Source organism: Neodiprion fabricii, chromosome 2 (genome assembly GCF_021155785.1).
Source record: "Neodiprion fabricii isolate iyNeoFabr1 chromosome 2, iyNeoFabr1.1, whole genome shotgun sequence".
Classification (NCBI taxonomy): Eukaryota; Metazoa; Arthropoda; class Insecta; order Hymenoptera; family Diprionidae; genus Neodiprion; species Neodiprion fabricii.
The window spans coordinates 35,454,871-35,476,998 of NC_060240.1; the positions used below are offsets into that span (position 1 = coordinate 35,454,871).

A 22,128-nucleotide genomic window follows, 5' to 3' on the forward strand; every position below is an offset into this window, starting at 1 on the left:
ACATCTTAGGATACTGAACTTACGAACTGACAACAAAAATTATTATGTATGTAGGCCCGCGCCGGTTTGTTAAGAGATTAAATCTTTAATTGGTACAGTACGTACTTGAGTCCGTCACTTGTAGCGATTGCCATCAGTTCATCGGAATCGAAGAGTACTTTTATACCAGTTAGCTTACATTTATGAATAAAAAATTCCTGCGCGCGTGCTTCTCGCTGTCAATGTGTATTGATTTATCTACCGTACAGCGATACCATCAGCACGTACCTAACATATTATTTGCGAACGATAGCTAATCGGTGATATGTTTTATCGTGTAGAAGCGCCGTACAGGCCATCACTTGAGATAAACGAGACGTTAAATTGTGTCGGTACCGAGTTACCTACATCGCTCAGAAATTATATTCGTCGAATGAAAGAATCACAATTTCTAAAAACTGTCTGACTGCTCGATTGTAAAAATCGAATAATTCTATCCTGATATGAAATTTATCAAACGAACATCAATTCCTCGCCAATCTAACTTTCGTAATCTACGCTGGTACTTACATATCGTACATATTATTTAATCCAGGTATACGAATGTTGTTTCAATCAGTCCAGAATTGGGTTATAAGTTATTTTGTAGCATCACGATCATGTTGCTATTCCTATCGCAAAAATGTTGCAGAAAAAAAATTCGACGGTTTCGTTAAACTTGAGTTTCAGTTACACGATGACGGTAAATCGCGGGTGATTATGAAAGAGTCAGGAACAGTATTAAGTTTCGACACCGCCTGTATCGAAAAACGAAATAATATACGAACTTGACATACTTGATACTATATTTCAAAATAGGTCATTCAACTTACTGAGATGAGACAATTTGAAGGCGTCCGCGGTGTTGATGACGTTGACAAACGCCTGCAGCTCGAACCGGCGTCCGGTGACGTTCTCGTTGTAGTTGAGCATGGCGAATTTGAACACAGATTGCACCTCGTCGTTACCCTGTTCGAATATGGCACCTGGAAATAGATAAATAACTTGACCAAACTCGACAGATACAAAGGCTTCGTTGCCTGAACAATATCCTTAATTAATGTCCGGCTCGCGTAAACGACGAGGAAAGTGTTGAGACTTGGACGTCAAACATGCCCTGCAAACTTTTGGGATAAGACGAGAAGAACTTTCTCGCTGAAAGTGACGGGCACATAGCGATGCGTACAAGTTTAAAATTAAACTTTCGCGTCTCGGGATGCAGCTGGATAGATGAAACTTGAAACATGCACCGAGTTCAACGCTCGGCGAAACGATACGGCTGCACTCAGTGTTTCGTAGCGATGACCGTGATACACAATTTGCATGAATAATCAACAAGTCTGCTGCAAAGACGGAGAGCGTGGAATATAAATTTGAATGAAAACTTCTCTCGCTCAGTTGAACGTTCGTTGTCACCCTTACAGTACGACGACGGGCTGAACACGCCGATATCTTCTCACTTTAATATTAATGTTATGCACCGGCATGGATAGCATCGATTCAACGTGCGGAGTTCGCCGAAGCGGCTAGTTACTCAATTGGTCGGCGAACTCGTCCACAACGTGATCTCGTTTCGCGAGGTAGACTGGCGTTACCTGTAATGACGAGGCTTGAATATGGTTCAGTAGCAGGCAGTCAACATCGCAATGGACTGTGTAATTGCTGCAGTAATTCACTATGGCATCTGAATCAGTGTTACCGCGATTGCCGTTGTACCTATCTAACAAACCCAAATCCCTGCAGCATCGGTAATTGGATTCGACATCCTGGATTTATCCGAAAATAAATTATACAAATTCTAACTCATCGTAAGCGATTGCATTCGGTTAACCTTTGATACTATTTTTCACTGAATTTTAAAATGAGATCGTTTTTTTCCTATGCACGATTCATTAGTCAAACTACGGTGGAATTCTTGCCCGTTAAAACAAATATATGTGTTTCAGATTTCATCGATAATCTGCTTTACACGGAGGAGAGTGCTTGCAACGTGTAACGAGTTGAAGGTGTCAATATTAGTGAGATTGTCAACTATTTTAGTTATTTTGACCGCCAATCGGTGTGCAGTCAAGTTCCACGCAAGAAGTAACAAGTCCGTTGCAGAGACTGCGTGGGAGGATGAAATCTAGGGATTAGGCGAAGGTGCAGATTTCGGTAAGTTGACCAATTCTTATTCTAATCACGTCTGTGTCGCAAATCCTTCGGTAGCACGACGCAGACGAGTACGGTTCAATCCTTTCCCAAGTGCACGAGGCAGCGAAGCTTGTGAATACCGTAGTTATAGGGCGGTTAGCGCCTCGTAAACGAAATGACCATGCCAGCGTGCAATGGATTTAATCGAAGCGGAGAAGAGAGACGAAGATGTCGAAGCGTTACTGGCAAACAATGCAGGCATTATTAAACGCCGTTAACAAAGCTTGCCAAAGGACCTCGTGTCCTATTCATACGTCCTTCACGAAAGCCTCGGTATAACGAGGGATTAGGTGTTGAGGCGAACGAGCGTGCAGGAGTGGTAAACTATTCGGAACTACATGAATATTGTACCTATACGTACAGGTGGCGGAAATTTTGCGGAAAACTGTATTAAGGCGTAGCGTAGCTTGTCGATAGGCAAGAACCCGCGATTCCGATTGCGAGGCGCAGTTTTCACGGAGAACCGTGTATATAACGCGTGTTGATGCGTGCGTGCAATGCGCTCACTGCGGACTATGCGACGTGCGATGTATCTTCGCGTGTTCCGATACCTGCACAGATACTTTTCGATTCGGGAGGAATTCCGGACGCGGTTGACGGAGGCGAACATAGCGTGCCCGCGGGCCGCAAATTGCGTCCTGCAGGACGAACGGAGGCCGAAATCCAGATTCCGGAGAAAACGTAGCCCGGTATAAATAAAAAACACATAAAATACCGGAGGCCACGAGTGGACATATATAGATATATATATATATATATATTTATACGTGTACCTTCTTTGCTCGCGTTTACGATATACGTGACCACAATCCGTCCGTCGGCCACAACCTAATGGTTGCTTATATACCAACTTACAGGCGTGGGTCAGTGGCACGCGATTCAAATACCTATGCGACCAGTCCATTTTTTTTCATATTTTGATTTCTCCCTCTTTACCCTTGCAGGGTCGAATCCTACGATGATGAATTCGAAAAGACAATATCGGTTCTCCGCCAAGAAGGCGCATGCCGCATTCACAGTTCGATTTGTTTCGTTGAACAGTTTTATTTACAGCACGTAATAACGTGAAGCTGATCGTTGTTTCGTTATCGTTTCCGTTACTCGTATATTGTTGCAGGTATGGATGAGGGGAGTGTTTTAGACAGAATCGAGGAAGTCGAGTTAGACCGTTACGACGAATCCCTCATGTTCGTTCAAGGCAATTAAACTTTGATCAACTTTGTTTAGCCTATTAAATAATTCATTCAACCACGACACCAGGTTACAGTTCAGCACACGTTAAGGGGAGCTGTAAATTACGTACAGTGAAATTAATACGCCCCCCCCCCCCCCCCCAGGTCTTCGACAATAAAATGTTGTAAACTCGGGCATGCTTTGAGCTTCGGGATTGATTAATATGAGAAGATGATTTATATTTTAATAATGGAAACGCCTCAAGTTGGGGTGTCACGCCGTTACAAAGTATACATCCTGCCCTCGGTGTGCTTTTCATTTTTTACCTTACCCCTGACGCCTCCGTCGCGCTCACTCACTCACATTCTTTCATCGGCGTGGAAGCGCCGAGTAATTTCACTTGAATCACCGCGACTTTAACCGCGGTCTTAATCGCTGAGATAATTGACGTTGCCCTGCACTTTTATCAACAACGTCAATTACGCGTTACCGTCACGTTTTTTAGGCCAACCCTCGAACGGCGCCAGGGCGGATCCAGCCAACCGTGTGATACGCGATCGGTAAACAGGGAGAAACTGATGTAAGTAAATAAATAGAATTTCATAAAAACGGGGCAAAAATATTAAAAAGTATAATCACGATTTATCGAGGGTTTCACCGCTACTCATCTCGTAGCTTCAGTGCCCGTCTGGCATTTGGCAAGAACCAGACCGAGGGCGAAAGTATAAAGCTCGAGGGTCATAGCATAGTCCGCGAGAATTATTGTTATTATTAAATGCGGTAAACTTGAGGAATGTGGCATTCTTCTCGGTGCCGCTCGCGGACATGCATCACGCGTCCATTCGGCTCTCTGACACCGCGACCCGCTGGATTCAAGCCCCGATTTTTCACATTTTTCAATCTTTTTTTATTCTCAGAAAGGATTTTGCCAAGCTTTTCACTTCAGTGCTTTTATACTGGGTATAATCTGTTGAACGAGATAGAAAGATTTGCGTGGCCTGACCGTAAAATTATACCTATACGTATATACACTAATGATCAAAACCAGTGGCCGATATTCTCGTTTCTGTAGTTTAACTGTATGGATCTGCGATCAAATTGCCCGAAGTAACGCTGCAATGGAGCAACTCAAGATGGGAAAATCAAGTCGAATCGAGTAGCTAAGCGGGCATCCAATTAAACTGCGGTCAGCTTATCAGGGCTGTTGTGATGAATATGGCTGGAGGCAAGGATTTTTTGAGAAAATGAGGTAGCTGATTTTCGTTAGAATTGATCTGACTCTGATCTGGCACACTCGGGCAATGCATACAGCTGATTAGAGTACTTTTTTAAGCAATTGAAAAACGAGTACGTGGTACGAAGACGACTTCGTACGACTGAGAAAGCTGTGTCGCAAATCAAATTGGAAGGGTCTGCAAGTCGGAATTTTATCGGCACGAATACGGCGTATCAGCCAGTGAAAAAAAGCGGGGTGACCATGGGTCGGAAATTGGTTCTGATATACCTAGGCCCGCAAAAAAATCAAATATGTCATGTCAGCGTCGCATTCGGATGTTTCACAGATGTTAGCAAGTTTTTTGCTTCTCCCTATTTTCAGTTCTTTGGCGGATTTTACCGCAAGTAAGTTGCTGTCATTGGAATGCTGGATGAGAAGAGGGATGAGCCAAAAAATACGACCCTGGAACTTGCGAGAAAGAAACGGCGATCTGTTTTGAGAATTCTCAAAGTCAACGAGATTCTACAAGATACGACTAAGTGATATTTTGTGATTGGTGATATCCAAGCTAGGGAAGAAGTTAATTCTTGATTACTTGAACTTTACAAATTGTAAAGCGAGTGGACTCAGCTTGTAAGTTCTACTCTAACACACCTGATGTAAGGAAACAAGACGTCCCGCATTATTCGTTTGTTGGTATAGAGACCACTTGATGCTCTAACGCGGTGATATTTCCCGTCTCAATACCTAGAACATCGTGATCTTCGAGTTATACCCTGCAGCCGCAGACTTTGTTCGAGAATCGACTGAGCCCCAGCAAAGCACTTAAATCGAGTTGCCATGGTATCTAAGAGGCTAGTAAATTCTGAGCACTCAAATTTCGCGGGAGAATCGATTAGAGGCGAAATATATTGTTCCAAGCGAAATACATTCGCGCCGTCATACCAGGCAAATAATGACGAGTGGCATGAGCGATGCTGAACACGATTGATGACAATTTTTGCCCTCCTTTTATCTCATTTCCCATCCCCCGTTTTCATGCCCATCAATCAACGAAGATCTTGCATCCTGCGTACATGCGGGATCAAAAGTGTCGATCGAACGTACAAAGTACGTCCCTTCTCTGACAAACTAGAGACAAGCGGAGGACCGAGTCGCAGAATCGCGGGCAAGGGAATAGCTTGAGGGGACAAGCAAGGAAGGCAAAAACGAGATTAAAAGAAATATAACGCAAATGCTTCTTTCAAGTCGAAGACGGAGATCGAATTTGATAAGAAAGCACGAGTGTGTGGCTGGCTGGCTGGCTGGCTGGCTGGCTGGCGTCGCGGCGGTCGTCGGGTGGACGTTGCGAGGATGCCGTGCGCCAATCAATACACGTGCGACGGCGCTCCACCTGTCAACGATCGCGCCAATTTCGAGCATAAGTTTGGCACGAAGACAGGTGGTTGACGGTCGGGACCACGTGCCTCGGCAGCGAAGGCCCAAATCGTCAGGCGACAGCTGGAGACGGGGCCTCAAGGATGGTAGCATGAGCCGAAGAAGAAACCCACTTGGCGGAGAATCTGCAGCTGGGTGATTCTCGGTAAGCTCCCGCTCGTCGTCGTGCCTTTGTCTCGTAATGCCCTTTCAGCGCAGTAACGAAAAAAAGACGCGCGGCGGTGCACGGACCGAGGACTCGACTATACCCTGCTCCAAGAGAATTGATACCATCGCATGATACTGTTCTTCAATTAGGCAAACAAACAAGAAACGGAGATAGCTGTCCTCTCTCTCTCCGTGTTTCTTGTAGCGTTTCTTTTAGGAGACCCGGCAAGCTCTGCTTCTGTACAACTACATCGCTGCAGAGGAACGGCCGTTAAGCCTTCCCTCGCTCCAGGCGAAGGTGCTAGGCAAGCCCTCTCCATCCAGCTTTCAAACGAATCCTCAACCAGGCAAGGAACCTCGACGAAGCGTGTCGGAAATAGTTTTTGAAGCTCACGTCTACACTGGCAGATAACTCGCGACGCACGTCGTTATTGGCCACCATTACACCGCCTAATTATCGAATTAGCTGTGTCGGTGGTCCCGTTACGAGCTGGGCGAAGAAGGATCGCCGCACTCGATCCTGCCGAGTGCCTCGACGCCCATTGTCCAACCCCTAACTGGCATATTTTTCCGTTCACTCTGCTCGACTGGAATCTGGATCTGAAGAGCCGAGGGGTCTGGCGCAGCAATTGGATAAAAAAAAAAGAAAAAAAGGAGGAAGAAGAAGAAGAAGAAGAAGAAGAAGGAATGATCAGTTGTGACGTCATCCAATCGGGATACGAACAGACAGATGGAGTAGCATTAGGTCCCAGAGGCTTCTTCCGTGATTAACTTAATTATACGTCAGACTTCGGTAATTACACAAGGCAAGAAGCTCGTCGTGTTACTTGAGGTGGGCGATCGCGTGGCTCGTCATTCGTTCCATAAGGATAGAAGAGGAGGGAAGATGTGAATGGATAGAAGTGGAGGGGGTGGCAGGATCCACGCGCAATGCAGCTTCGAGAATCTTCCTCGTTCGTCGCAATCAAGGAGTAATCATCGAACTCGAATTGACAGCTTCTTTTTCACCTCACGTAAGCTCATTCGTATTTTTTCGACTCCTTGGGGATAAGTGTGCGTGTGTCAACCGGGTGAAGCTGGTCAATTCCAGCTTCCACGGAGTTCGTCCATTCGCATCCGTTTCCCCGGACCCCGCGGGCAAACGTCCCTACGCTTCGTGCCTCGATTGATTCGGCTCTTCGTACGGTTTATTCCCGGCGTCCAATTACCGTATACCAAGAGACATTCACAAGGAATGGCAAGACGCACTCGTCTCGTATATAAAGCGCGATTTGTTTTCTTGCTACGACGTTTCAACCGCGTGGATTTGTCCTTCCAGCCCTTTTCTCTCACCTAAAATCCGACCGCGATTAATTTCTGTTTCATCATCGTTCCTATCTTACTGGAAAAATAAACGAAATTCATTCCAAGAATGGACATTCAAGGTTAAAATGCAATATCTGCAGAAATATTGATCTAACTGTTGGATGTTAATTAACAGTGAATATCGCCGGAAAAGATGTTGTTCTTTCCCAATGGAAAGGTGTTTATATCCTATATCGATCAAGCCCAAAATACGTTTCAACACTAACTAATCGAACACTGTTGAATTACGTCACCGACGTTTCGCCCTCGTGGCAATAATTCCATGTTTTTTTAACACTCCGTTGCGGTTGAAAAATTGATAATTTTGTGCCGACAACCGTTTGTCAACGGCATTGACTTTTCTCCGAACATTTATGTGGGCGCCAACGTTACCGGATCGCGCGATAACTTTACAGCCAGGGGAGGAGCCAGGGGTTGGGTAACGGACTATATTTATCTAGTTGCCCGAGCTTACTTACGCGGGGTGACTGATGTCACGACATACAATAGCGGTTAATTAAATTTGCAGCGCGTCTGTATTCACATCCACCCTTGCTGAGCGGTCGGCGTAGCCGACAAGGTCCCTTCAATCATCTGTAATCCATAACTTTCAGCCTTCCACGATTGACTTGCAATTATAATTTGGAATTGAAAAAATGTTCTTATTTTTATGAATGGTAATTTCTAGTGAATTTTTTTTTCTCTCTTTCCTGTGTGTACTGAATTTAAAAAAATCATCGATTTCCAAACTGGTTCATCCCTTCTTCTCCATCGTGTACTTTTTCCAGCTGGAAAAATGTAGACGCATTTCAATCAGCACTAAAACGCTATGTTGAAACCAACACTGAGTACAGTCTTGTGATTACGGATGCCGAGCGAATCGTTAGATTAGCACAAAAAATCTTTGACAATCTACGCGATCGTTGTTCGAATTCTCTCGGATCGAGTTGAAGTAGAACAGCGGCAATCGTTGCTCAATGTTTCGATTTTCTCCTTCTTTTGAGATCCAGTGGCGCCAGCATTCCGTAAGCTCATAATAATCAGCTGCTACCTCTCCAAGGCCGGGGAATTTTCACCCCCTTGCTGCAAAGCGGCACGGTGCGAGCGAAGCTCTTATACAATTTTGGTAATGACGAGTCGCAGAAAGAGGAAAGAAAGGGAGAGGGGGGGGGGGGGGGGATGGGGGGAGTGGAGGGGGGAGTGGAATAAAAAGGGAATTGAAAAAGTAAGAAAAACGGGTGCGGCTGCAGTTACGGTGAGAGCTGGGCCACCTCGGCAATAAATATATCAAAAGAAATCCCCAAGGGCATGTGATAAAAGAACGGTGAAAGAAAATAATAAAAGTCACAAGGCGAAGCCATGCAGGCCAGGCGTTGTGAACGTGGCGCAACGTGCGGCGGGGGGGGGGGGGGGGGGGGGGGGGAATAATCTTCTTTGGTGTTGAAAAATTTGTCAGTCAACTGTCGTTCATACGCATTCAATTATATTATAGATAACGTACCTATGCTCGTTCGTTTCTTCGACTCGGTGTTTGCCGTGCCAAGTCGGTTAACGCGAACACAGCAAGCTGGTCTTGCGCAGACGGCAACGTAAAGGGAAGAAAAATAAACAAAGAAAAAAATAAGAGAGAAGAATGAGACGTATCGCGATGATTTATCTTAGAACAATTTTTATATACTGATCGGTGGTCTCGATGCAGAGAAAATATTACCGGTCATGTCAATACAAATTTGAACCATTCTTTATGTTGGATTTTTTAACCGTATTTTTGCCTTTTTGTTTTATTCGTTTATTTTCATTTGTTTTTACCAAACTTTCATTTCTCACCCATCCTCCATGACAAATGAGTGGTTTGCGAATTTATTCGCGCCCGCTCTGTTCTGCCTCCGTGATCCCACGACACGTGATACCTTTCGACGCGTGTCAAGTAGATCGGCGGCACTAGATCAGTCGCGAAATTACTTTTCTACGTTATTATGGACGAGGCGAAAAGTGCGGGAAAATAAATGTAGCGGGTATGATCACGTGATTGAAAAACAAAAAGTAAAAAATCCAATCAATTTCTCGTCCGGTTTAATGAAAGTTCGATAATAATAATTACCCACCTCGATCGCGTCGGGGGTATGATTTTTCTCCATTTTTTAATTTCCATCTTTCGTCCTCCGCCAGCGCGCCCCAAACCACGATAGATGAAATTTCTGCCGATGGAGCTGATCGATGAGTCAGTGGTCGGAGAAGACACAGCTTTAGATGAGTACATACATACATATATACCATATTATAGGTATACGCCCGCCAACCTGACAAGATAAGTTCATTCAAATTCGTCCCCGCGCAGTTTTACTCTAACCGACAGCGAGCGGGACTCGCGACTGTATAAAGGTAGCTAAGGTAATTTAATATTTCATCCCTTGAAATATTCCGAGGGCTTGAATTAAGTTCTTACCACAGATATTGAATCTACTTTATGTTAATATCCAACCTCAGACCCCAAAGCCCACAGAGAACCCAGAGAAGCTGGTGACCTCCGCTTCTTCGGCTTCTTCCTTCCGGCCCTCCTTCCCTTTTCTCCTCCACCCTCCCACCCTTCCACACACCCCGCGGAGCGGCGTAGCCTCGAGGGCGAGGCGAATGCGATGTCAGATAGAAAGGTGCGGGGTGTGAAAGTCGCGGAAGGGTGGTTCAATAATTTGTGAGGGTTGCTCGGGGAGGGTTTCGAACGAACCACTCGCTCCACTCGCGTCATGCCAGGGGAAATCGTAGCAGTCGATGATTCTCAGGACGTCTTTTCGCCGTTTCAATCTGAGATATTTGGGGAGGGCTCGAGAGAGGGCGGCAAAAGTTTCACCACCCCCTCACCCTAAAGACATTGGTCAAATATTTATTATAGACATTTATAGGTATACAGCCTGGCAACGTGCCTTCGATATCTCAAGTACCTACATAGGTACACCCTTACATCCGTTAGTATGAGTAGGAAGTTGGTTGGTACGAGTAACGTTTTCTCAAGATTTTACCCTCGTGCGGAAACAAGGGAACAAAGTCGAATCTTAAATACCGTGAGTAATTCTAATCTTTTCCATCTTTCCAACGGCAAAAAGATCGGATCTATTGTAACGAAAGAGCTGACAAGGGTCGTCGTTTCTTTCTCTCGTTTTCACTTTGTCATGCTTTTGCTACATTGAGTAAAGACTTCTTATATTGTTACTCGCTTACGTTTCGAGTAGTTGACGAGTTTCCCATTACACGTTGACGTTTGAATCGTAAGTTTAGGAATTACAGCCAACCATCATTTGTTTTGCGAATATAACTTCGTAGCAAATAAGCTGTAATCGCTTGATCAAGAAATTCTGTATTACGTTATTAATTTATTCTTATGAAAAACTATTTTTACTCGTGCAATTAAAAACCATGGGCCGATAATATGTATAGGAAGGAATTACGACACTCCCGGTAGAAACATACTTAATTCATACTCGCTCGTTTGAACACCGTGATGGGTCGTTATTTTTCTAATCAGTCATACGCGCCGTCATTCCCTGCATCAGATATTGAGTCGTGAGCACGAATAACATGTATAATGTAGTATGGTGAAAAAAGATGTAGAATTTCGTCCCAGGAAAATATGAAAATTTCGTCGGTGGGTTGTATATTACAGGTAGAGCTGATGCAGCGCGCTCTATATCCGCTCAATATTTTTTGAACTGATGTAATTTGATAAAAACGTCAAACGGCTGCAGGGGACTGAATTTGCCGGACGCTTTGAAAAGCGGAGAACATCACCCCCTCGTCAACGGGCAGATCCCTGCAGACTGCGAATGAACCATCATCGACAAGAACGGGTATTCCCGCTCCATAGCAGCCCCTTCCGTGAAAATTAAAACCTCTGTGATTACGCGTGAGCGCACACGCGTAATGTGCGATGACTGATGACGTGCTGACGCGTAATCAACGACTGTGATTCTAATTTGCGGACATTGAAAGCCGCGCAAATCGATCCCGTTCTACAAATTCTATCTCAACACCAGGATTAAATAGATTAACGCTGCAGGAATTCCGGGATGCAGTTTTCAAAACTCGAGTTTTTTTTTTGTACGATTTCTGATTTTCTTCATTAACTACTTTTATTTCCTCGCGGTTATATTCATTCCCACATTCACGAACGGGGAAAACATCATTAGAAGTGTTTTACGTAATATTCGTCGACGATGATGTGGATCTGATGCTTCGACTGGCCCAGCTGCAGCAAACCGTGCACCGGTATGCGCATATACGGGCATGTTTGCAAAGTCTTGTTTGTCATGTTGTCAGAACTTGTGTTTGCACACCACGATATACATATATATATATATATATATATATTCATTTATAGATGCATGTATGTATGCATATGTGTGTAGGTAACGGTATGTACAGTTACAAGCTACGTAGCTTATGATAACCCGGCACCGTGTGCCATAATTAGTTGATACAACAGCGGAAAGCGTTAACCTCGGTTTTGGCGCGAAATTTTCGTGCATGACATGCCCGCTAATCCGGATGCTATCCACGTTTCCAGGTGTCAATCGCTTACGTATAACTTGTACATATATTGCAGCATAAAAAAAAAAAGATAAAACGCAAAAACTACAACGTCGAGTAGTCGTAACTGAATTTTGCTTTTTCTCATACCTGGAGTGTTCTTTTGACGTGATGTGAGAAAAAAAAATTTAAAAAAAAAAAAACTAATTATTCACAATAAATGCAGACTAGCGACGCTTCAGAGGATAGTCTAACGACTTCCTCTTGTATGCGGAAACGCGGCGGCCACTCGACTAGGCAGAAAGGAACTACAGACGGAATGAGACACGACTGTATTTGAAATTCCTGCTACAGTCTGAGGGTGCACGCGGTTAATGTTAAAGTTGTCTATTTAAGTGCCGATCTCGGTGCGAATGACGTTGCTTCAAGAGGCGCGTCTCAGTTTTTCATTTCGTCATTGTTACATCGAGGAGTAACCCCTCTAGAATAATAAATCCCACTTACGACGCTCGTATTAATTTAAAACATAATTTTGTAGCTAATTTTTTCCGAAATTCTCTTAATCTTTCACTCAGTTGAAGAGAATTGAAAATATGACAAAAGCCTGTGGGTAATTTTTTGTCCGACGTTAAGTTACCCTCGAAGTATTATCTCTCTTTTACCGCGTGCATTTAGTTTAATTCGCGGAGGAGTTGGCAACTTCTCAAATTTTTACGAGCATAATATATAACGCGTTAAATAATTGCCTGCACAGGTTGTGAAGTTAAAAAATTCATACAGCCTTTCCTCAAGAGCCGGTAAAAGAAGAAAACAAAAGTTTTCTAAATTAGATGCGCAACTAGAACAAAAGCTCGTAGCTTGTGAGCTAAATTCGTAATTTTCAAACCTGTTTAACGAGATGTAAATTAAAATGTGATACGCTACAGGGTAAGAAAGTCTTTGAAAAATTAATTGTCAACCATAAAAAAAAAGGGAAAGGGGAACAAAAAACTAGAACGCAAAATAAGAATGGAGCGAAGAAAGGAAATAGGGAATTTATTTTGCTCTGAGAAAAGATACACTCTAATATCGTAACTAGAACCGATTTCTTGTTTATTTCTCACGAACTATTTAACCACCGTTAGGAAGTCGGCGTCCTCGAAGACTATTTGTACTCGACGCAATTGTCACATCGACAAAATCACGTGCTAACACAGTCAATGGAGAGGACAGCACTCTGATTGATACTGCTAATACGCTAGCTCAACTCATTAGTACCGATTTGAGTCGAGGATGAATCGCCAGCGTTGGTATCTCGATTGGTTCAGTCTTGTTCGAGCCGTCGGCCATGTCCGTTCTTTACGAGAAGGTGTTTCCGGTTTGTTACATACCGCTGAAAATTCTCTTGAAAATATGCTTAACGGCGACGATTGCTGCACTCCTGCTGTTACCGTGCGTATTTTTTCTCGACGCAAGAACGCCGTTGATGCTGCGAAAAAATAAAGAGAACGCGAGCCTTGGGGAGCGGAAATTGAAGACCGTTTTATACTGGACAAAAATGTTCGGCAATAAAAGCTTCTATTTCGGTGAAGGTGACGTATTTCGTGACTGTCCTATATCAGCGTGCCGCGCGACTCACGATCGGAAATCGCTGAGGGTTCAGGATTTCGACGCTGTTTTATTCCACGGGATACAAACGAACGCCTCCGATCTTCCCCCGGTCAGGTCACAGTGTCAAAAATATATTTTCGTCCTTATGGAGCCGCCCGCGAATTGGGGATTGGACGCCGCCTTCATCCCGGACCAATTTTACAACTGGACCATGACCTACCGCCGAGATTCGGACATTCCTAGGCCTTACGGATACGTTATTCACTCCGCCACAAACACACCCTTGTATCCCTTTGGAACGGGAACTCTGCACGACCTGGCGTACAATGGAGTTATTTATGGGAATCTTCGTTCGACAAAAAATCACACCTACAGGCTCGAAGGTACTTATGAAACGTATCATTATTACAATTAGCCGAGAAATTTTTCCACGCCTGTTGGTTTCGATAACGATCGCGAGTTTGCTCAATTCGTGGCAACGACTTTTTTCACTCGTTTTATATTTACTGAATCGAATGAAAATAAGGTTGGTCGGGGAAATCTTGTTCGTTACAATGCTGGCTCTGGGGTAATTATTTTTCACGATAAATAACCCGAGATTTCATTAATCAACAGAACAAAGGAGAGCTTTACGGTTGACCCAACGACGAACTGGCGTTCTGAGTGTCATTTAAGTTTGACCAAAGTTTCATCTCGTCCGACCCGGAGCCCGACCTTAACGTAATCTAATCTAACCGCAATTCCGTGATTGATTTGTGCTCCTCGTATCACGACAGGTAAACGAGTCGCGGCTGCCTGGTTCGTATCTCACTGTCGGACGGCCAGTTCTCGAGAGCGTTACGCGTCCGAGCTTCGGAGGTACGTCGAGGTCGACATCTTCGGGAGATGCGGCGATCGCCGTTGTCCGATGAACAGCGTGAAATGCTACGATATGCTGGAGGCCCGCTACTACTTTTATCTCGCATTCGAGAACTCCTTGTGCCAGGATTACGTTACGGAGAAATTGTACAAGGTGATGAACTACGATGTTGTACCAGTCGTCTACGGAGCTGCGAACTACACGGAATTCGCACCCCCCGGTTCCTACATAAACGTGGCCGACTTTGAGGGCCCTGCTCACCTGGCAAAACACCTTCGCTACCTCATGAACAACCCGCAAGAATACGCCAAGTACTTCTGGTGGAAGGAACACTTCTTCATCGACCTAAGTCATCGCGTCACGTTGTGCAATATGTGCGCTATGCTCCACGACGAGAAAAGTCTCGCCGTTTCCGTTATTTCAGGGCTAAAGAAATGGTGGTCGCGAAAAAGATGTCAGGATCCTGTAGAATTTTTTAAAAATACAACCTTGCCCAGGCAATAAATTTCTCTTTCATTATTCTTCACGCTGTCATTTTGCGCAATTTTACGGGTATCGCTGTACCGGAAGCTCGCGGCTCTGAAGAGTGAGAGGTGAGTGGCTGCGGGTAAAGGGCGTTGTCTCGCATTCGTCGAACAAATATCGGCTTATCGACGTCATATCATGTTCAACACGGTTATAGTGTTACTCCGCTCGGGTCCGTTTCACCTCGCCGCTTCGAAGGGAGACCAGAGATTCGCGTATAGATCCTGTATCGTTAATTACCGAAAACCAATTTGGCCAGTGATTACCGATTGGTACGGTTATCGGTGTTACACTACCCCTGCGCCCTTCCCCCCCTGCTCAACCTCTGCCAATACTCACTATCAAGCCCCCGTGGCTTCCCGTATTCACCCTAATAGCTTTGCCCAGATATAACGGTTTAGCGATGACTATTTCGCTTTGGAACTTGGAAAAATTCGCTCTCCGTTACGAGGGAATCAAGCGGTAGGTATCGCTAACCAAGAGCCACATTCAACTGCTACCGTTGATAATGGACTAGAGTTTCAAAAATCGTTGCGCGATCCAAAAAAAAAAGCAAACTGAATGATTTTTCCGAAAGGTAACGCAATTTTTCGATAAGTTACGTACAACGTATCTGAATTGCTACTTTATTTATTAATCGAAGTTCACAGACTCTGATCCCATTAATATCGTCGAGTGTTTTCCACTGCCAAATTCTACGATCGGTTTAAAGAACAGAGCGAATCACGATCCTTTTTTACGGTGTATATGATGACGAAGAATCTACGAAGGTTGGATAAAATTCAAGAATGGTTGGTGAATTCTCATTTTAAGATCAGCAGCTAGAAGCTGGGACGTGAGCACAGAGAAAATACACGTATAAATTCTGGTAGCAGGGGAGTGGAGTATGGATGTAGGAGATGGAGCGGCGATGCGGGCTCAGCGTGGATTTCGACGCTGGGACCGTCCCAGAGCCGAGTCTTTATATAAAAATGGCTTTTCCATGTCCGTGGAACCCCGCGACTTGCCCACAACTTCCCCTCGGTTTTACCCCGAAGCCGAAGAGCTCCGTTCTCGTCGTCCCCATCCTCCTCTTCTCCATTCCGCCGTGTTCCTTTTGCCCGTCGCGTCGAGGGTGAGCGAGTGGGGGATGAAGTATAAAAGTGAGAGAAAACAGAAAACGCGACGAACGGTCAAGCGGACAAGCGGACAGAGGAATGGACGGTCAACCGCACCAATTAACGGCCCTACAAATCGGACCATTACTTCGGCCACGCGTTATACGTGAAATAAGGTCGGTTCTTCGCGTGCCGCGCACTGACAACGAGAGAATCGAATCCGTGAACGATGCCTGTTATTTTTCCAGGGTGAAAACTGTCGGTGAACACAATTAAAAGCATTGGCATCGACTCTTCGATCCACCGTTGGAGAAAGGCTGATTGGATGCTTGTGCGTGGAAAGGGTATAAAAACTAGACGAGCTGATTAAGCCGAAGTGATTTTGTTTTCGATCGAATCGAATGCTGATTAGTTTCTAGTCACGGTGATCAGCTACAGGCTGCTATATCGTCGGAAGGATTTTGGTTCGATGGAAAATCAGGTATAACTCGTAAAAAAAATTTTATACGTTTCAGTCGAACGCTGCAGTTCTCATGCGTTTCAAATATCACCGTGTTATCGAAAAAGAAAAGAAAACTTTTCCCAGAATTCGCGTTGAGGAGAAACTTGAGCTTCTGGAGCTTGGCGATTGGTACTTTTCACATCACGAACTCGGTGCAAGGATACGAGACGATCCCAGATATTCAACTCGTTCGAACAAGTAGATTGCAGGTATGTGCGCACTTAAAGCAATGGCATCTAGTTCAGCAATAGGTATCGCTGCAAGCCAGCAGGGAATAAAATTTGATTCGACACTCGCGGTCTTTCGTTGAAATTTTTGAACAGATCTGTCGTTTATTCCACGGTGAATTTTCCTAGTACGTATGAAAAGGTCGGCGCAAAGTTTTATCCCTGCAGTTTCTTCGTCTTCTTTCTAATCTTCTTCTTTCGTGTGAAAAAAATTTTTCTCCACCTCCTTACACATTTCTGAACACACGGTATTTCAATCTATTTTATATTCTTGGCGACAATTTAGCACGTTTTGTGGTGATTTCGGTATACATGCAGGTTAAAATATGGATAAAAGCTTTCGCAACTTTCCGCTCTACGAAGTATAAGTTAGATATGTATGTATGTACATACATACACACGTATCTCAGCCAACAGGAACCAGTGCAGTACAATAACTCGAAATCACGCTCACCTGACTTCACGCGACTACTTCAGCGGTTGGAACAGGAGAAAAACTAACAATAGAGAAAATCCCCCAGTGATGAGAGAGAGAGAGAGAGAGAGAGAGAGAGAGAGAGAGAAAGATGGAGCGACAAAACAGAGGAATGGTACGGGTGCAGCGAGGGAATGAGACGGAGCTGGCTATCTCAGAAAATTATGTTAGTCCTATCTCAAGCTGAAAGGAGAAACGAGGATGGGATGGTGGGATGAGAGATAAAAGATAAAAGATAAGAGATGGGAGATAAGCGATAGCTGAAATAAAAGGAACCCGCTGCATCGGTGCCGGCCTCGAACTTAGCGCCGTGTGGACACCGGAGGAATAGAAATATTACCGTCGGTATTACCCGCACCCCTACCCGCAGTGTTCACCTCCGCCCATTCTTCTCATCCCGGCGAGGTGATCGACCTTTTCCAGTTTCCCTTTCCCCGAGCTTTTTTCACCCTACACTATATCCGGCTCGCGAGAAATAGCCGTATAAATTGATTTTCCGCGGCAACAGAGAACCTGCAGAGCTTGAAAATCGCATATTATAAAATCAATACGTTTGCTTATACCGTGGGGAAAAAATCTGAAATGTCTCGAGAATTGACGCGCGCGCTTTTAGAGTCGCAGGAGTCGGTGCATTGCAGCTCTGCGAAAGAGAGCAGCTGCTAGATGACCCGTTCTTAAATTTATGACGGAGTTTATGATGTCTGGAACTGTATAAAGTGGAATTGGAACTGCGCCACGCGACTTTATAGTAGAGTCGTTGCAAATTGGCCATAGCATAACTCACACAACTCTAGACGATGAAAGAAAAAATCGATTAAATTCATGAAACGTCCTGATTCCCTGATCCATGATCCACTCTCACGAAAAATACGTAACCTAATGGATTGTTGTGACATACTGTGTGTATCCATTGGTTCAGGAATATATAGTAGTCCTTAATAAGACTGTGGAAGTGGTGCGAGATTCGGGATTGATTTCGATCACGAATATGATGCACGAAAGTGAAAGACGTATACCGATCTGGGGGGTAAGTTTTCAGGGGTGTTAACTGATGGTGCCATTGCTACTTGCAGGTATCGAGGTGCGTGCTTTTTTAATGAATTCTAGTAGCAATTCTTGAAGGGTCGTCGTCGAAGTATAAGTAGAATTTGACTGAGTACTGGTTTACCTTCGAAGAAGGTGACCGTCACTCGTCAGCGATGGCCAAATATCGCATGGCGCGAAAGTTGTCGATAATCGCGAGTAAAGGTGCGTCGCACGGATTGAGCGATACCTTGGCGGAATCGCTTCTGCAGGGGTTGGAAACAGTTGTTGGGCCGACTCGGCGATGAGCACTCGCTCACCCTCCGATCCTTAGCGGTGACCGAAATGAGCCCCGCACATACTGGGACGAACGCCGCGCCGACATCCATTGCTTTATTATCTCGGCCCCAGGGCCGTGACTAGGGGCTCGGCTAAAGCGTGCGTACGAATATCTAGCCATGGCGTATTCCCCGGGAGTGTGCGTGAGCGAGTGAGCATTTATAGGCACGCCGTGCACGCACACGATCACAGACAACGTCTAGGTAAGTACGGCGAGCTAGCAGCTGTTGCGAACGCAATTTTCCCTCATATAAATCTTCCGAGTTACGATATTGAATTAAACGTTCGCTCCGGATCGCTGTATCGAGCGAGGAAATCCCCCGAGTCTTATCGACCCGATTTTTTGTCGTCTCATAGCGATATTTAATGCGGCAATCAAACCCGAAGTCGTGGAAAAAAATTTACCCCCCCTCCCCCCCCCCCCCCACATGTGGCCCCTGAAGAAAAAAGTAGTGGCTACCTTCTCGATGATATAAAAAAAATTAACAATTAGATTTAAAAAAAAAATTAAAAAAAAAAAAACACAGACAGAATCGGGTGTTTCGTATTTGAGACCGTCTGAAATATACACCTTTGTTATTAATTTTCACCGGAGAAGCGTTATATTTCACGGTATTGAACTGTCTGTTCTTTGTCCAGCAGCTTATATTGCAAAACAGTATGGAAGAATTGATTTATCATCAGCAATGCTGTATAGCGATAGAAATAAAACATCGGGTTAAGTTTTTTTCTGTATTATTTTTTGTCCCCCTCCCCCCCCTGAATCGTTCAAAGTGAATCCCAACTCCGAGAAGGTGCGGGGCTGGTTTAACTCCCAACGGTTTTTGTCTGCCGAGTAAAGTTCGGCGAAGGGACTCAGACTATCGCGAAAGTCATTACTACAGCTTGCCTGGTTGCTTTTCGAAGTCCTCGTCTTCGCAGAGACATATATATATATATATATATGTATATATACTACGCATGTACACATTTATATAAATTTTCCCACTTCACCGCGCTAAAAAGTTTTACTAAACACTCGGCGTTCGCGACGGGGAGTCCGCCAGGCTTATATCCAACGTCTAGTCTCTGTATAAGTTCCTTCTACCAGTTGAAGTCGCACAATCCTTCAGCGCACCCTCAACTTATCCCTCAATTTATGGCTATCGGGCTGATCGACGCGTGTCCGACTGCATCGGCGACTCCTCCGGAGTCCAGAGCCTCGGAGTATCGGCTGTAACTTACCTGTTACGCTCGTACCATCCGAATCCATATCTCACCGGCACCCCTTGGCCGTTCCTCGTCCTCTGACGTCTATCCTCCTCCCTCTCGCGCCCCTTGTCCTCGCCGCCTTTTACAGCTTCGTAATTGTTTTTCCGCCATCAACTGCTTTGCGCTCCCCCATCGCGGGACACGCCGCGAAAGGGAAGCAAAAATGTGCGTCTGGTTGCGCCCCGCGACGACCCAAGGGACGTGGGGAAGCTGAGCTCAAGCAGTAACTCACGTAATACGCGGTAAACACCCCGCCTCGACCTCGGCGGAAATCCCCTTGGCTCACCCCCGAGCCTCATCTCGCACCAGTAAATACTTTGCCTATATTACGTGTACGGATACGTCCTACTTACGTCCTACGATGCACGCGCCCGATACCGCGACCTCCGCGTCGGCTTCATCGGTCATAAAACTCCGCCTGCGGGTGACGAAAGAAAGATTTATCCAGGCGCTCGTATTTATTTGAAAACCCCTTTGACGACGCCTTTCGGCATTTGAATCCGACAAGATTTTATTCGCAGCCACCGTCTCCAGTGACGAAATACGGTAGGTATACTAATCGCGTTTAAAAGCCAAGACAAGAGCCTGAAACGATCAGCTGATTGTTTCGTTCGGCGCCATATTGGAAAACTCAAGAGTCCGGATAGGCGGGTGCAAAAATTTTCAATCTTACGACCATGTGCAGAAATGAGCAGAGCGTAAAGTGAGAGCGACGCGTTTCATCCTCTGGGGAAAATAAGTTGCAACTTTACCGGTGAGTTTTACCTAGGTGTAAAAGTGCATCGGTCTTCGTGCAGGGGAATATCTTCCGCCCGAGCTTCCGTGTCGGCTTCCCTATGCTCTGCACTATGAAAGTGGGCTAAGGATGAGTTATGACGTTGTGAAATATTGCGGAACAGATATGATCTGGAGTTTATATGGTCTAGTCGGTGGGCTTAGACCGAAAGTCAAGCTAGTCGCGATGCTCGTATGAACAGCGTTTGAGCGTAGCCGTGAATACAGAGCGCTGAAGATAATAAATATTTTTACAGAATGGGTAGCTCAGACCTGCCTGCAACTATGAATAGAATTGCATTTTGTTTGCAAGATTGTTTGAATCGGCTTTTTTATTTTCGCATTTGTTTTACTCTCGACTAACCTGTTGCATTACACAAGTTGACCAAATAAAAAGTTCATCACTCTGTAGTAATTTTCTATTGGGGAAAAAGCTGAGGTGTAAAAAAAATTGAAAAATTTTCCACTTACTCTCTGCAAAGTCGAGTTGAGTGAAATCGTATTTCGCTCCATCAAGTCACTGCATTGTTCGTTTAACCTTTCCACGTCGTATCATTTCATCACCTAATTATAACTGCAGATTTAGCTAATCGTGGTAGACAGCGTAATTTAATCTCTCGAAGTAAAATATAATGATCGGGTAGGGGGATCTTTTTATAAATACCTACGTTGAAACGGAAAGGAAATACGATCTTCGTTTTTTTTCTGGTACAAGAGGTATAACAGTTACTCCAATTATGAGTACCTCGAGAATATTTTTTTATTTCCTTATTATTCGGTATTTCTCAACGACGATTTTTCGTCATCGTTAATTGGTAATACAAAACTTAAAGTTCTTATGCAAATATATCATCTTCTCATTTGGCAATATCATCTCCAGGTCCACAGTCTACGATCTAAGGTGATGATTTTCCACCTAAGTCTCAAGTATATTTCCTCACATGATAACAGTTATTATACGTGTGTAAGGTTTGAGAATCATTGACTTTCCTCCGACACTTTTTTAAAGTTGTTAGTTTTTCTCTCCGCACCAGTTGAACCGAAAGCCGTTCAAGATGGATTCAAGAAGTTCGGAAAACACGGCTGTCATGAGAACATAGGAAAGAGCGCCGGAAGGCATAAGCTTTTACACCGCAGATCATCGGATAGACCGAAAGCGACCCCCGCGTCTTCGGGAAGTATCAACTTCGAGGTCGTTGAAATAGGGGAAAGTAGATGCGCAATAAAAGACATTAACGGCGATCCCGCCCGCGGCGTCACTCCGAGAGGATGGGAATGAGGACGAACTTTTTTTATGGTGCAAGGTATATCTTCGCCGCGGCGAAAAGGGATCCGTCAAATCCGGGAAAAGTCTCTCCCGGCTTTCATACGACTGTCACGCGGAACCATCGGACATTTGACTCTATTAGAGACTTCC

The 22,128-nt window shown here is 44.8% G+C and overlaps 1 protein-coding gene and 1 long non-coding RNA gene across 3 annotated transcripts in view; one reads left to right on the plus strand and one right to left on the minus strand.

Moving 5' to 3' along the window:
* The window catches only part of LOC124174988 (glutamate receptor 1), a 155,672-nt gene that overhangs the window by 61,788 nt on the left and 71,756 nt on the right, over positions 1-22,128 (minus strand). For both annotated transcript variants that reach the window (XM_046554754.1, XM_046554755.1), the window contains exon 2: positions 852-1,004. In XM_046554754.1, coding sequence (XP_046410710.1) covers positions 852-1,004 — 153 coding nt within the window. The remainder of the gene's footprint in view (positions 1-851; positions 1,005-22,128) is intronic.
* LOC124174993 overlaps positions 1-22,128 on the plus strand; it is a 153,190-nt gene that overhangs the window by 56,546 nt on the left and 74,516 nt on the right. Inside the window, exon 4 of the long non-coding RNA XR_006869047.1 lies at positions 1,965-2,172. This is a non-coding gene — a long non-coding RNA (uncharacterized LOC124174993). The remainder of the gene's footprint in view (positions 1-1,964; positions 2,173-22,128) is intronic.